At 37.7% G+C, this 17,391-nt stretch overlaps 2 protein-coding genes across 3 annotated transcripts in view; both read right to left on the bottom strand.

Annotated features, from left to right (window-relative positions):
• Positions 1-3,505, bottom strand: part of LOC122548208 (gamma-aminobutyric acid receptor subunit rho-2-like) — a 58,037-nt gene extending 54,532 nt beyond the window's left edge. For both annotated transcript variants that reach the window (XM_043686756.1, XM_043686763.1), the window contains exon 1: positions 2,923-3,505. In XM_043686756.1, coding sequence (XP_043542691.1) covers positions 2,923-3,113 — 191 coding nt within the window. In that variant the 5' untranslated portion in view covers positions 3,114-3,505. The remainder of the gene's footprint in view (positions 1-2,922) is intronic.
• Positions 3,506-11,144: 7,639 nt separating this feature from the next.
• ube2j1 (ubiquitin-conjugating enzyme E2, J1) overlaps positions 11,145-17,391 on the bottom strand; it is a 41,244-nt gene continuing 34,997 nt past the window's right edge. Inside the window, exon 8 of the mRNA XM_043686745.1 lies at positions 11,145-14,328. Within this exon, the coding sequence (XP_043542680.1) occupies positions 14,044-14,328 (285 nt within the window). The 3' untranslated portion in view covers positions 11,145-14,043. The remainder of the gene's footprint in view (positions 14,329-17,391) is intronic.

Raw genomic sequence — 17,391 nt, 5'->3', positions numbered from 1 at the left:
TAAACATTAGCTGAAAAATATGTCGCTGGAAAAGCGCACAACATTACACCACGATACGTTATAGCTTCAAGGTATCCTTGGTCACCTGTAATAATATGAACTATGTGCACTTAAGATTGCAATATTAATCTTTAATGATCTCAGTAAGGAAGTATCAATTGATGAGTACTGCTGCCTGTGATTCCGGGGCAATTCCTGTTAGAATACTGAACTGACTGAGTGCCCATAAAATTTTGTAAGTGACAGTAAACACTCAACATTCTCTGATTCCAACTGGGAACCCATTAGACAGCACTGAATTACGGCTGTGACACCAAACGGCAGAGATTTAGAACAGCCTAAAGCTGTCTGCAGCTTTCCAATCTTTTATCATTGTAATTGAGGTCCAATATTGAATGGATCTTTCTCAGTTATTTACAGGGATCTTTCCTGGCATCAAGTTCACATAATCTCACTGAATATCTAGGTCACATTGTACGTAAAACCCAACAACTTAAAATTGTTGGTTTAATTCACTTAAAAAGGTAATCTCTTTCCTTAATTAACTATGGAACTCATTATTTTCAAGGTAATGATCATCATTTTGTTTGCCGGAAGCAATCTGAGTCATGACCACTAACGTGGGAGTTGAAAGAATCCCACTACAGAATCATAATTGATTTAGATTTGAGATTAGATTTAGATTTTATTGTCATGTGTACTCAAGTACAGAAGTAAATATGGTAGATACTGGAGATCTAAAATGGATTTCTCTCTCCACAGACACCGCCATACCTGCTAAGTTTCTTCAGCACTTTCTGTTTTTATTCCACTACAACAATGTTGGGGGAACAAACTCTGCCTTATATTCACAATGTGTAGTTACAGAAGGTGAGTGGGAGACTTAGGGTTATTTTACGAGTAGGTTTCCTCCTCCCTTTCAGATCCATATGTGTTAAGAGTTGATGGACAGAATTCAATACTTTAAATTTCCTAAATGTCATCCTAGTTCTGTCGCTGCAAATTGACAGAAAATCTATAGGTTCAAGTCTTTTGCAGCACTTAAGCACATAATCTAGAGTGACACATCAGAGCGGTAATAAGTAGGTGCTGTGTTGTTAAAAGTGTCATATTTTTGATTAGATCTTAAACAGTGGTTTTGACCAGGCAGATGTAAAAGTCCCATACTATTTGAAAAGCAGTGTATAGAAATATTCTGGTGAAAGTTTATCCCTCAAACCACACCTTTGAAACAATGGTCATTGATCATTGAAAATTGCTATTGCTAAAACATTAATGTGGACAGATTTGACAACCGGATTAACCTACCTGACAATAGTGACCACTCTTTTCAAGTAATTTGTTGCTGGGACCATTTGGGATATCCTGTAAACATGTATTTTGTTAAATAATTGTGAGTCTTTTAACAAGAATCTTACTGTGTTTCAAACTGTGCTACTTATGTAGAAATGTGTGTTTCAGCAACCTTAGTCATGGCACTCTCTTGTAGTTTTGAAAAGGTTGGTAAAATTGATAGAATGCAAAGCTGCAGCCATTAGGAAATTCCAAAGAGTGGTTATGAGTGAGGATTATGTAATAAGTATTCACAATGTTCAAGATAAAGATTTGACATAAAGTCAAATAACATAGAAACTAATTCAGACTTTGGATAATATGTTTATAGAGAACAAAGTACAAGATATTTTTCTATGTTTCCAGCTGGAAAATATATTGCTGTATGCTCAGAAAAAGACTAATCACATGCAACTGCATCAGTGCAAATGAAACTGATAGAAAAGGAACTGAAATTCTCACATTAAGTGAAAAAAAATATTAATTGAGAATTCAATCCAAGTGTTACTTTCAAAGATGCCAACAGAAATTTCTAAAGAACTGGCATGATTTAGGAATTCCAGAATTTGAATTATTACAAGCAATGGATGAGTAGTGTGGACACTGCATCTTTTTATGTCCCACATCAATAATGCTGTTTTTGTAATGGAATTGTTTGAAATATTTTCCTAGAATGATATTGGAATGTCATGAATTCTTGTCAGAGAAATAAATATTTAAAGAGATACTTGATCTAAATAGCACAGCTCTTTGTGGTTGATATGGACCAATATCATTCTATCCAATTTATCTTAAGTCTACCAATGACAGCAGTATACTATATTCGTAGTTCAATGTTGGTTAACATTTTTTTTCAGCATTGGCTATTTCAATTTACTAAATAATTTAAAACGATAACACAAAATGATTTTGAATTATCAGAAGTAGATATATTTGGGATCTGTGCAAAAATTCAAAAGTGTATTGAAGTCTGGCAGTAATATTCAAATTCGGAGCTACCTAACAAAAGCAGAACTGTGCCTCTGACTTCTTCTTGCCTAGTGACAGGTGCCTGTTGGCCGCGACTTTCAAAGTGTATATTCGCCAATAACTGAAGTACATTTAACTGAAGACATACAACTCTTTATGTTGCATTATTCCCGTGAAAAAAAGAGGAAACATATTATAAAGTTTCCTGTCATATTGATCCAGAAAACAGCATTTACCTACAGCATATACCACAAAAAATGTTTTTAAAAGTTACGCTTCGAGCAGTATTCCCCCGAAGGACATTTTTATTTCAAACTCTAGAAAATTAAGTCGCCATTTGGTCTCTTCCAGCCCTGTACATATCAGCAGATGAGATTGCTGTAGGATGCACTATGTTATAACTAATCTTCCGGTCGCTTTAATGTTAGTATTTGACCGTTCTTTGTAAAGTGAAAAGCAGGGTTCCTGGCTTTCATTTTCCACTCACATACCAGTGAAGAATTAATTCCGCTTATACCTTTGTAATTACAAAATAATGGACTTTCACCAGTCACTTAAACAATTGTTATTGGACTATTTTCTCTGAATGACATTGCTTTCCGTGCAAACCTCCTTCCTTACCTGCCCTGTTTCCGTGGTTCTACCTGAGATGCCCATCTTCTCTTCCTGTGTTTCCTGCTTTCAGCAGCTATCGTCAGGCAGAAGAGGATCAGGAAAGTTTTTAAAAAATACGGCATGACTTGTAAAATCGAGATAATCCCAGCAACAGTCCTGTTAAAACGTGCGGTGCGAATCACTTCTGGTTTAAACATTGAATCGTTCGTGTTTTGGTTTCTTGAGTTTGTTTTGTGTTTACTCCAGCAGCATAGCCCGGCTGAGGCTGCAGCTGCTGATCCTGCTCAATGTTCTCAGGGATCTCGGGCTCGCCGCCCAGCCGAACTGCTCCGTGCCCCGATGCTGTCTGGACAGGCTTCGGCAGTGGATCTGCTTCGTGATTGGCAAGCGACCATCATCCATTCAGCCACTAACCTCATCCTGGCGAGATGTTAGGGCAAGCTGACACCTTCGACTGCGATTAAATGGAACACAATTGAAAAAGCAGCCACTTGCTGCATCACATGCCTTAGACCTGGTCTTTTTCAATATATAATTTCAGTTACATCACACTGTAACTTGGCTATGAATTCTGTGTCTTATGATCTTATACTCCACAACTACCTGATGAAGGAGCAACAGTTCGAAAGCTAGTGCTTCCAAATAAACCTGTTGGACTATAACCTGGTAGTGTGTGATTTTTAACGTTAAAATGACAAGCAGTTGCTCTTTAGCAAGTGATAGAAGATAGTATTTATGACTATTAGCGTCATAGAGATATACAGCATGGAAACAGACCCTTCAGTCCAACTCAGCTATGCTGATCAGATATCCTAAATTAATCTAGTCCCATTTTGCTAGCACTTGGCCCATATCCCTTTAAACCCTTCATATTCATATACTCCTCCAGATGCTTTTTAAACGTAGTATTTGTACCAGCTTCCACCACTTCCTCTTGCAGCCTCTGTGTGAAAAGGGTTCTCCTTGTTTCTTTTAACTCTTTCCCCTCTCACTCTAAACCTATACTCTCTAGTTCTGGACTCCCCCACCCAGGGAAAATACCTTGTCTATTTACCCTATCCATGCCCTTTATGATTTTATAAACCTCTATTAGGTCACCCCCCCAGCCTCCGACGCTCCAGGGAAAACAACCCCAGCCTGTTCAGCCTCTCCCTATAGCTCAAATTCTCCAACCCTGGCAACATCCTTGTAAATCTTTTCTGAACCCTTTCAAGTTTCACATCTTTCCTATAGCAGGGAAACGAGTTAACAAGGTAAAAGAATTAAGTTTGCATGGGAAATAAATGATACATGCAGTTTCAGATTTATAACACAGTACAATGAAAGCAGCTTCATGAAGCAGCTGTCTCTACATTCAATGCATTTTTAGATTAGATTACCTACAGTGTGCAAACAGACCCTTCGACCCTATCAGTCCACACTGACCCTCTGAAGTGTAATCCACTCAAACCTATCTCCCTCTGACTAATGCACCTAACACTATGGGCAATTTTACATGGGCAATTCACCTAACCTGCACATCTTTGGATTGTGGGAGAAAACCAGAGCACCCGGAGGAAACCCATGCAGATATGGGGAGAATATGCAAATTCCACACAGACAGTCACCCAAGGCTGGAATGGAACCTGGGACCCTGGTGCTGTGAGGCAGCAGTGCTAACCACTGAGCCACTGTGCTGTCCCTCCTGACCAAGAATATATCAATCTTCATCTTAAATATAATGAGGACAATGCCCACACACCTTTCTGTAACAGGGAGCCAGTAATCTAGATCACTAATTCTATGCCATCAATGTCAAAGAATTGTCACCACAATTGACGATTTACCAATGTCATTACATACCTCTGGAACAGGTGGGACTTGAACCTGGCTCAGACGTAGGGACACTATCATTCTACAACGGAGCTCTTAAGCTTGTGCGTTTCTACTTTGTTTATAAACTCAAATATCTACCAGGGCACATGATACAATAAACGTACCAATGCAGCTATATATTTTCTCAGGTAAGGAAACTCTGGTGTGAACTCGTCAGAGCAGAAGAAATAGGAGCAGGAGAAGGCCCTGGAGCCTGCTCTGCCTCTCAGAAAAGTCGGTGGCTGATCTGATTGTGGCCTTGACTCCCAGTTTCACTCACTCAAGGCTGGTGAAACCACCAGAGAAGTTGCAGGTTAAAAAAAGACAGAATAGTACAAAAGGTGAGTATTTCAGTGAGATCAGAGAGGCTGCAGCTGTTCTTAGTGAAAAGGGAAGGTGAGAGAGGAGAATATATAGCAGTATTCAAAATCTTGAGAGATAGGAAGAACCAATTCCCATTGCTGGAAGGACCAAGAATCAGAGGACAACTATCTAAGTTGTTGCCAAAAGCAACATGAGCTTTCTTAAATGCAGAACATAGTTAGGATACACTGCCGGAGAGTCTAGTGAAGAAAGAACAATATAGCACAGAAACAGGCTCATAGGCCCACTAAGAGTGCGCTGACACATGATGCCTTTCTAAACTAAAATCCTTTTGTCTCTACATGCTCTGTATCCTTCTATTCCCTGCCTATTCGGCTGTCAAGATACCTCTTAAATGTTGCAATTATATCTGTCTCCACCATCTCTCTACTTTCACATTCCAGGCACTTACCACCATTTGTACAAAAAAACTTGCCTCTCACGTCTACTTTAAATGTTCCCCCTTTTACCTTAAACCTTTATTCCCTAGTAATTGACATTTCTACCCTGAGAAAAAGACTCTGATTATCCAATCTATTCATGCCTCTCATAATTTTGTAAAGCTCTCTCTGGTCTCCCCTCAGCTTCCAACGTACAAGTGAAAATAAACCAAGTTTGTCCAGTCTCTCCTCATAACCAACACCCTCCAAACCAAGCAACATCCTGGTAAACTGTTACTGTACCCTCTCCAAAGCCTCAAAATCTTTTTGATAGTGTGGAGACCAGAGCTGTATGTAATTTTCCAAATGTTGCCTAACTAAAGTTCTATGCAGCTGCAAAATAACTTGATAATTTTTATACTTTATGCTTTGAGCATGCCATAAGCCTTCTTGACTAACTTATTCACTTGTGTTGCCACTTCCAAGGAACTGTTGACTTATATGCCTAGATACCTCTGTATATTCATGATTCTAAGGGTTCTGCCATTGACTGTGTACATCCCTTCTGCATTAGATCTTCAAAACAAATGATCGTGCATGTTTCCAGATTAAATTCCATCTTCCATTTCTACATCCTAGTCTCCAGCCTATCGATATCCTGCTGTATCCTCTGGTAATCCTCCTGTTCAGCAGGATCAGTGCTAGTACTCCTATCGTTTTTAATGTATGTAAGTGATTGGAGGAGAATATAGGTCTGATTTGCGGATAAAAAACATAAAGATTGAGGGAGCTGTGGATAAACAGCTCCCTCAACCTTTATGTCATTCACCCGCAAACGTACTAATCAGACTAATATACATTAAAAACAACAGAGGTACCAGCACTACCTGCGGAAAACCAATGGTCGCAGATCTCCAGTCAGAAAACACCCTTCCACTCCAACTCTCTGTCCTCTATCACCAAGCCAGCTCTATCCATCTTACAAATTCACTGCAGATCCTTTTATACCAGCCTGGCATGAGGAACCTTGTCAAAGGCCTTGCTAACATCCACGCAGACAACATCTACCACTTTGCCTCAATCATCTTTGTCACTTCCTCAAAAATTTCATCAAGTTGGGAGCTCTGACCTCCCCTAAACAAGGTCATGCTGCTTGTCACTTTTAAGATGTTTTTTTCCAAATGTGGAAAAATCCTGTCCCTAAGAATCCCTACTACTCACGTAAGGCTCACCAGCCTGAAATTCCTGGATTACCCCTGTTGCTCTTCATAAACAAAGGAACAACATTGACTATTCTCCAATCCTCTGAACCTCACCTGTGACTAGAGAGGATACAAATATTTTATACAAGGCCCCAGCAATTTTCTCCCTTGCCTCCCTCGGTATTCTGGGATAGGTCCCATCAGGCTCTGGGGACTTGCCTATATTGACGCTTTTCAAAACACCCAACACCTTTTTTTATATCAACGTACCATAGAATATAAACATCCCTTCTTGAGACTCACCATCCATCACATTCTTCTCCTTTGTGAATAGCATGCACTAGGAATCTCATCAACACCCTCCAGATCCATGCATAAATTTCATCCTTTGTACTCAAGTGGACATCCCTCTTGCTCCTTAATCCTGTTTGCCATGGTTAATTCATGGCCTTTTTTCTCCCTCCTAATTATTTGTTAAGTTCTTTTCTGGTTTCTTTATATTCCTCGAGGACTCTGTCTGTTTTCAGCTCCCTTCTTCTTCATGATTAAACTAACAATTTTATCTTGACATCCAAGGTTCCTGAATCTTGAAATCCTTATCCTTCACTTTCAGAGGAATGTGTTGGTCCTGAATTCTAATCAACTGGCCTTTAAAAGATTTTGCATGCCAGATGTGAATTTACCCTCCAACAGCTGCCCCCAATCTACATTCACCAGATCTTGACTAATATTGTGTTAGCTTTCCCCAATTTAAAATTTTTGCTCGAGGACTACTCTTCCTTATTCGTTAGTGACTTAAAACTATGGTATTTATTTATTCTTTTTTTGTGGGATATGGGCATAGCTGTCTGTCCAGCATTCATTGCCCATCCTTATTTGCCCCTTGAGGTGGTGATGGGGAAGCTGCCTTCTTGAACCGCTGCATTCCACCTGCTGTGGGTTGACCCACAATGCCATTATGGAGGGAATTCCAGCATTTTGACCCAGCAAGTGAAAGAAGAGTGACATATTTCCAAGTCAGGATGGTGATTGGCTTGGAGGGGAAACTTGAAGGAGATGGCGTTTCCATATAGCTGCTGCCCTTGTACTTCTAAATGGAACTAGTCATGGGTTTGGAAGGTGCTGTCTAAAGATCTTCGCTGAATTTCTGCAGTGCATCTTGTAGATAGTATACACTGCTGCTACTGAGTGTAGGTGGTGGAGGGAGTGCTTGCTTATGGATGTAGTGCCAAGCAAACAGACTGCTTTGTACTGGATGGCGTCAAACTCCTTGAGGGTTTTTGAGGTTGTGGGAGGATTCCATCACACTCCTGACTTGTGCCTTGTAGATAGGCTTTGGGGAGTCAGGTGAGTTACTTGCCACAGTATTCCTAGCCTCTGACCTGTGCTTGTAGCCACTGCCTTTCTGTGATGAGTCCCGTTTAGTTTAATCAATGATAACTTCCAGGATATTGATAGTAGGGGCATTCAGTGATGGTAACACCATTGAAGAGGCAATGGTTAAATTGTCTCTTATTGGTGATGGCCATAGCCTGGCATTTGTGGCACAAATGTCACTGTTCCCAAAATGCAACTCCACTGAAACCTGGATTCATTCCTCAATACCAGATCTAGTATGGCCCCTTCCCTAGTTGGATTAATTTCATATTGCTTCAAGAAACCCTTCCGGCTGCACCTAACAAAACATCCTATTGCTGAGGGTACCAAAAAGGCCTCTCTGGATAAACCCTCCAAGATGTCGTCCCTCAGTACAACTACAATATTCCCACTAATCAGTAAAGGAATTCCCCGTCACTTTTACATCCCTCTCCATCTCGCTGAACCATCTAAATCCTAGAACATTAAGTTGCCAGTCTTGTTTCTCTTGCATCCAAGTCCCTGCAATAGTTACGTTAAATTATATGCATAATCCAAGTTCAAAATTCATTAGCCTTACCAATCATACTTGTATTATAACAAAAGCACTTCAGACCATCAATCCCATTGTGTTTAATAAACTTTGTCTATTCTTCCTCTTGGCCTTTATCCCCAACTCCTCCGCAGTCATTTAAACTTTTTGACCTACTGCTCTGGTTCTCGCCCCCATCCCACTAGTTTAAACACTTGCGGATAATATCAGCAAACTCCCTCCCTCCATTAATGCCCCTCCAGTTTAAGTACAACCTGGCCTTCGTGTTCAGAGAGAGGGATAAATTTGAGGATGAGGACCAATTCAGCCAATCAAATGAGTGGTCAGTGGAAGGATACTGGTTGGGTCAGCATAAAAGGAACACAGATCCCATATGCCTTGGGAGACATCCTAGAGATTCACGTATCAGAAGCCCTCCTTCTTACACCAACTCTTTAAGCACTTATTTAACTATACTAATCTCTCTATTTCTACCTTCACTAGCACATGGCATGAGGAGCAATCCTGCGATTGCAACCTTTGAGATCCTGCTTTTCAATTTAATACCTAACTCCTTGATCTGCATTTGGAGGACTTTAATCACTCATCCTGCCTATGTCATTAGTGCCAATGTGCACCACAACCTCCAGCTGCTCACCCATTTTGGGAATGTTCTCTGCCTGCTCAGAAACCTCCTTGAACCTGGCACAACAAAGGTAACACCATCCTGGAAGCCCTTTTGCAGCCACAAACTCCTATCTGTGCCACTGCTGTACAACAGAACCAGTTGTAGTGCCAGCTTTCACCATCACTACTGGAAGCAGATTCTGTTATGGCTTTTGAAAGAGAATTGGATGCGCACCTCAACAGAAAACAAAATGTAGTAAAGGCTATGGTGGTGGGGGAGAAAAGCAGGGGCTTGATTAGTCAAGCTGCTTTTGCAGAAAACAAGCATGGTGATTTAGTGCTTAACAGGAAAAAGTTTGTCAAATGATTTTATTTGCAATTATTTTTAATTTTTAAATAATCCAGCTTGATGTGAAAAGTAGGTGGATACTGCATTTAATGCAAAACTGGATCATAACCTCAACAGGTGGGGAACTTCATGTGGTTCATAATAACTTGCACCTCTGAAATAGAGTGATCTAAGGAAGGCTTTCAGACTACATAGTTTATGCTCATTATGATCAGCAGATTTAACATTAGTCTATGGTGGCTAAGTAAAATTCTTACTGGTACAATTTTTAAAAATCTAGTCTTTAACTGCCCATTGCTGATGAATCACAGCCAGCTATTACAAACTGTTTGATAAATTAAACTGGGTTTTGTTAAACCATTACTTGATAAACCACGAAATGCTCAAATAATTGAAAAGTGTACATTTGGAGCCTTCCTAGTATCTTGATATTGGTTAGATTATTTAATACAACAAATCACTTCCAAAACACAATAGAGGGTTACACATAATAACCGTAACTTGAGCTAATCTCAAACTGAAGCCTGGTATCAAATTAATCCATTTCAGTAATATAATGTGTTGTACACATCAACTGAACAAGTCTCAATAACAGATATTTGAAGTATCAATAACAAAGTTATAAACCCAACAATATTCTGCAAAGCTCAAAGATCCTTCAGTTATCAGACAACTCATCTGATATCAGCTCAGGAATCACACCGGATTCATTGATGCAGCATCACGAATAAAAAACATTCCAAGACGTACTGAACAAAAAGCAATTAAAAAAAAAGTAGACACTGACTCAAAGTGTGACTATAAACCTAGTAGGGCAAGTAAATTTTTTTATCTTAAAGCAATTTATTAAAAAAAGTACCGATAAAAGTCAGCAAGTTGGAAGCAGCTGTGGAGAAAAACTCATGTTTCAAGTCAAATGTGACAAGCATTTTCATTTTAGTTTAATTCACAGCCATTTCTCTTTTAGGAATGTCTACAGAGTTTCAGTTGATCTCTTTTAAGCTTTTTTACTTCCTATTTCCCTACTGGTTCTGGATACCTACCAAGACAGACCTTCACAGCTAAATTTCCTGCCTCTTTATTCTTTTTTTCTTTATTCGTTCATGGGATAAGAGTGTTGCTGCCTAGGCAATCATTTATTGCCCATCCCTAATTTCCCAGAGGGCAGTTAGAGTCAACCATTGCTGTGGGTCTAGAGTCACATGTAGGCCAGACGGGGTAAGGCAGACCAGGCAGTTTCCCTCCTTGAAGGACATTAATGAACCAGATAGGTTTTTCCAACAAACAACAATGGACTCATGGTCATAGTTACTCTTAATTCCAGATTTTGTTTTCCTGCTGGACATATTCCAAGTAATTCCAAATGAAATTCCATTCTTTATGCTTTGAATCCACCAATGACTATGTATATCCCAAGACACAGAATGCCACTTGTATTGCTGTACTTGCCACATGCTGAAATTCACTCAATATTTTAAGATGGAGTATATCATAACTCCACAGATTACTGCCAGATCTGAATATTTCCAGCATCTTTAAAGATTGTAAAGATGGTTAAATCTATGAGGATTTGAATACAAGAACATTTATTTAACATATTGGGAGGAGCTAATGAATGGACATGAACATGAAACTGGTGTGCATTAAATACAGTCAACAGTGTTTGGAAGAGTTCAAGCTTACGTAACATGAATGATGGACCAGCAAAGCATTTGCACACATTTTGCATTACAAAATGCCCAAAGCATTTTCATTTATAATGAAAAAATGTTAGCATAAAAATGAAAATGTAACAACGCAAAGTCTAAGTTGCTATAAGATTTTTAAAAAATTAATTATTCAAGTCTAAGCAGATTACAAGATTTTTAAAATTTCTCCTTTAGGATTTGCTGTAGTGATGCTCCCCTGCCCTTATGATCTCAGTACAGAGGATAATCAAGAATCAACTTTGGAGTACAGATAACACAACAGCTTGAAAGTATGAGGAGTGTCAGTTTCATTGATGGAAAATGTCAGAGGATTATGAAAAGAGTACCATAAGTGGACAGTGCTATTTCAGGGAATTACAGTAGACAGATTGAATTTTTTAAATCTATGCTTCCACTACAGAATTTTACTTAAAAACATCACAATTAGAATATTTTACATATTTTATTACAATAAACCTTGGATTTGTCACTTGCAGAAAATGCATGGTAACGCAAGGCAAAGAAGCCTATAATGACAATTAAATGTTAATACAAGAACATGTAAATGCTGGATATATATTGATGAATATCAGTATTGAGAAATGGTTAACAATTTTAATGGAAAATAACATGCTAATTTCATTGTTCTAACTTCACCTGCAGCATGTATTTGACATTTTATCTTTTGGTTGTGTAAATGGAACAGATTTCTAAAACAGAAGTAAACGGAAGGCTTTATGTAAAAAAAAAAGTGTTAATCATGAACTATTGTACACAAGACCACAAAACATAGAAGTTGGTCATTCTGCCTTCTGTGGCTACCCTTTGAAAAAATAAATTTATCCTACACACCTGCTCTTTCCCTATTGCCCTGCAATAATTTTATTTTTAGAGATGTCCATAAAATATTCATTACAAACAAGAATATTTTATAACATTCAAGTCCATTGTGTAGCTCTTTTCCATTTTAAACCTGTGAGATGAGATGTTTGGTAACTATTTCAAGTTACTACTTGAAACTGCAAGGGTCTATTCAGTTCATTTGCCTGGACCATTATTGATAAAACACAATGAAAAAATGCAGTTTTTTTTTTTGCGCAATGACAGAAAACTGAAGGTAAGCAAGTCTAAGACAAATTGGATTTTTATTCATTCAACAGCACATTTATTTTATGGGCATAGGTTAATGAGTTTTATTTTAATATATGTGTAGTATTAAGGAAGTACTCTATTTTAGAGATTTTCCATTGTTGTGCTGCAGCAAAGTGTTTCTAACACCATGCTAAAGGAACTTTTGAACAAATATACTGCATTCTTCAGCAATATGCCTGGCCCACATTCAAGGTGTGGCAACTTTTCTTTTGAAGCCAAAAGCAAGGCATTTCACAAAACAAAAATAATGGGCTTTTCATCAAATATTCATCTTGAGCAACTCAATAACAATGATGTATGAGAAAGTTCAGAGTAACTGCAAGAATGATTGCATTGTTCCCTTAACTGTAAAGTGCAGTGACACTATTTGTGCCAAGTACTCTGGGTCCACAAATATCAATTCTAGAGCAGGAAAAGATAGAATATTAAATATTCATGTATGAGAATTTGTTCTCATGGTTTATATTTGAGACTGAATTTTACACTGATAAAAATCATTGTTCATAGGGCAAATAGAATCCTGTCGGTTTAATTAAGCAGACAATATTTACTCATACATTCTTGAGACCAGATTGTTTAAAATAAAGTAATATCCTGCATATGAAAATTAAAAACATCATTGAACTTTCCATTGACATTTGTACAATTTTATAATAGGTTTTATACATACTCATTACCATCAACTCTTATGCTACAGCATTCACACCTCAGTAAAGGAAAAAAAATCAACAAGCAGGAGTATTGGAGAAGCGATGTCTTTCTATAACTTGCTGGAAGATCGCTTATTTAATTACTATGTCCAACTGGGAAGAAAAGTTCTATAAAGGAACTTTAATTACTTCATCCAAAACCAATAACAACCATCTTTTGATTGTTACAAATATGGTTCCTTTGACTTCATGCAGAAATTATAAGTAACATTTACTGATTGTGGATTTTATCAATTCTCTTGGATCTTCATAGGAGAAGATTTGCAAATTTAATTTTGGGTGCCTGTTCAATAACAGTGAATCTTGTACCATAAAACTAGTATATCTCAGCCTACAACACCACCACATAACAACGTTGAAAGTTCATCTTTTGGATTTTTAGATTTGTTGCAGACAATTCTGAAAATCCTGACATCAGAATTTGATTAAATATCTGGATTTTTGACAGGGTTAAGGCAATTGTTAATGTGCAAAAACAGGACTCAATTCAAAAGTTAACATTGCATACAACTCCACTAGCACTCAGGATATGAGCCAAATAAACATTAGTGGTCCACAGAAACTTCCCAGTAAACAGATTAGCACCCTCAAAATTATTGATATTGTTGAACAGCATGGCCTCAACAAAAACAACTAAACTTCTACTGAAGATAAATTCAATTTAACAAGAGTTTGATCAAAAATATTCCTGAATGGGCTCCCTGCAGAGTCAAAGTTTGTAAAATGCCACTGATTATTACCCCAAGGATAATAAATATGCACAAGTTTTGCATCTTGTATTACTTTAAAGTCCCCCTTGCGTGTGGGTCATTCAAAGCCTCAGCAAATCTTGGCAAGTAAAATGGGGATTGATGTAAAAGTACATGATATGACATATAGTAAATTCAGTTTATGGCTATGCAAAGTAATGATCATTACAATTCATAGTCAAATCTGTATTCATTTGACATGTAAATCCTTCGGAAGATTAGTGCAGCCAGTGCCAAGGTAAGGACGACAATTAGGACTGTGGATCCAATTTGATTGGCATTTGCTGGTTGACGGACTTGAGTATATGATGGTGAAACTGGACGCCTCACTTGTTGCTGCTGAACACGTCGCTGCTGTTGGGTACGTCGCTGCCGAGGACTTAAGCTTGTAGTATTTGGTCTGCTTTGTGGTGGCTCCTGAGTCCCAGCAGAAGTGTCATCTGCATCAGTCTATAAACAATAAAATTATAGAAAGGATATCCTTTTTAAAATGATCAAACAAAACTATTCATTAAGTAAACCACACCGTCTTCCACTATTTCCTCATACTAAAATTACAAAGCATTCTGCATGTCAATGCATCTTTGCTAAATTTTGGGCTATTGTTCTTCAGTGATGAAATCTGAATCTACAGTAAAGAAACAAGGTTTTACTTAATCAGATTTAAAAAAAAATGTTTCATTTGAGGCTTTGCGTTTCTTTACCAAACAATGAGTGCCCTTATACTCTTCTCCTTTATCTGCTTATCTACTAAGGGTATTTAAATTATTTGTCTCAATTACTGTGGCAGTAAAAACCATATTGTCACCACATCAGGCAAATGAATGTTCTTTGAAGTTCTCTATTTGATTGCTTGTTTATACTGAAATAAGGAAGCAATCAAATATATCCCCCACAACATAGAATATGTCATTAAAAAAAAATTCTCAATTTAAAAAATTTAGATTACACTTCAGACTTTGCTTTACCACAGAGAAGGAGACCCTCTGTTCAGTCTTTCCATATACCTAAATGGTATAACCTCAACTCTGGAATCATCTTTTTAAATCTTTGTTCTACCCTTCTGTAGTGGTGTACAATTTCGTGTTATAATTTGCTGACAAAACTATACACTGTACTCCAACTGACATACAACCATGATGAAATACAGGTGTTACATAACATCTCTATTTCTCAATTTTCTCTAGCACGAGACCACTAGTGCATGCTTGCATTTTAGTTTGAAGTGCCCTATGTATTGGAACTCGAACCCCCATGGAAAAATAGTCTTAAGTAAAATAAGATTTTTAATGGCAACATTCAATGTATCTCCCAGCATTAAATAACTTAAATTTCACACTAAAAGAGAAAAAGGGACTACTCAACAGTCCATGACTAATAGCCATTAAAGCCATTTGATAGCATAAAACATGAATTTTGCTGAAAAATTAATTTCTCCAAGTGTTTCATCTTGCACTATTTCACAGAAGTACCAATTCAAGGGGACAATCAATTTTTATACTGTTGATCTGTAGGCAAGTGGATTCAGATTAGTATGGGTGTTACCATTGAGAAAATGCTGATATTTTTCAGCAATATTGATAAATTTAATTGCAACCTATTGCTTCCTTTTACTTGTACAAAGAGAGAGACATGGTCAATGGCAAAAGGTGACAGACCAGAAAATAAATATTACTCTTACTCATTGCATTTCACTAATGATAGCCCTGTTCCATTTGATTTTATCTTTAAAAACTCTTCCCTAAAAAAAAGGTAAAGACAGCGTGTTCTCAATTATGCTGAAGAGTATTGGTTTCTATTTTGAGAAAGGAGTATTGCACTGGATCTCCCTCCTGATTAGAGGGTAGTGAACACATTTGTGCCTTGCATGCTCCTCATTCCCCAGGAAGAAATCAGGCCATTCTAAGAAGGATTGAATGTTTCAGGTACTTGAAAGGTGAAAATGTCCTTTAGAAGGGGTAGGCGAGGAAAATGAAATTCTATGTTGGAATTGTTCAATTATGAATGCACAAAATACAATCTGAAAATTAAGCAAAAATATTCAAAAGCTTAAAATGAATTTTCTGATGCATGTTGTTCATACAATTTAGCTTTTCCCCACTTTCAATGAAGATGAGCAGATGGAACAAAGTTCATCAATTTGTTTTTGTTAAATAATCTCCTGTCTTTGTCATTTCTGAACCACAGATCATCTTGGACTTTGACTAGGATTTATATGTAAATTCAAGTGGAAGTACCCTTCAGTCCAACCCATTTTGGCCAAGCTCATCAGGTGGTTGTGGAGCAGAATCATAAGACACAGTTTTTTTAATAAGATGTTTTATGTAAACATTCAACCCACTAAATAGTTTATTTTGGTAGATCAATAAGAGAACTGAGTTACGAACTCAAATCAACTTAAATCATCCATTAAGCAAATGCCAAAAATTTGAATGGTCATAATATTCTAAATTCATAAACTATAAAGTATGTAAATTTAAAGGCCTGCAATCATAATTAAGGCATGAATTTTTAAGTTAAAGTTGTTATAATTTGGCTCAAACATGCTGTATGGTTATGTAAAGCCAGAATTTTAAGGAAAACAAAAATTCAAGTAAAACCATTCAGAATTCATTTAAATAAACCAGTTGAACGGGCTGACTTCACTACCACCCTAAAAATTGCATGATTTGGAGGTGCCGGTGTTGGACTGGGCGATGAAAGTTAAAATTACACAACAACATCAGGTTATAGCCCAACAGGTTTATTTAAAAGCAGCTTTCGAAGTGCTGCTCCTTCATCAGGTGGTTGTGGAGCAGAATCATAAGACACAGATTTTATAGCAACAGGATTGCAGTGTCAAGGAATGTAATATTAAACAAATTTGCTTAATATTTCAGAATAGACAAGTAGGCAAATCATGCAGCAGTGCAAAGACAAAAGCTACTAATCAAGTAGTGTTAGTGCAGACAGGAATATATTTGGAGAGCAATTTGTCAGGAACACAAAAAGGGATAAGCTTGTTTAATTTTAGCAATCATACTACAAGTGGTACAAAACAATTGGGCAAGCATGTAAAAGTGGTCAGTGTGGAAGTTGAAGGCAAGGTGCATCCTTTGATAGTGAAGTGGGACGGGTGGAGAGTGGGGTTAGAACAGAAGCTGGAGAAGTGGGTTACTCAAGAATCCTTCATCCATCATGCAAACCTAAGAACTAAAAAGGGCATTTCAAAAGCTTTGATGAGAAACTTGGAACCAGAGAAAATGCAAGAAGAATCTAAGAGAAAATGGACTGGTGACAAATATTTACGTAACATAAGTAAAAGCCAGGGAGCATTAGACCAGCAAGACTGACATCAGTAGTGGCTAAGTTGTTGGACGGAAGTCTGAGGGACAGGATTTACATGTATTTGGAAAGGCTAGACTGATTAGAGATAGTCAACATGGCTTTATGCATTACAAATTTTGTCACTAACATCACAGAATCCCTACCACGTGAAAGGAGGTCATTCAGCCCATCAAGTCCACACTGACC

Source organism: Chiloscyllium plagiosum, chromosome 3, assembly GCF_004010195.1.
Source record: "Chiloscyllium plagiosum isolate BGI_BamShark_2017 chromosome 3, ASM401019v2, whole genome shotgun sequence".
In the NCBI taxonomy this organism is placed as follows: Eukaryota; Metazoa; Chordata; class Chondrichthyes; order Orectolobiformes; family Hemiscylliidae; genus Chiloscyllium; species Chiloscyllium plagiosum.
The sequence above is the reverse complement of the archived record's forward strand: the minus strand, read 5'-3'. Positions and strand labels throughout refer to the sequence as shown.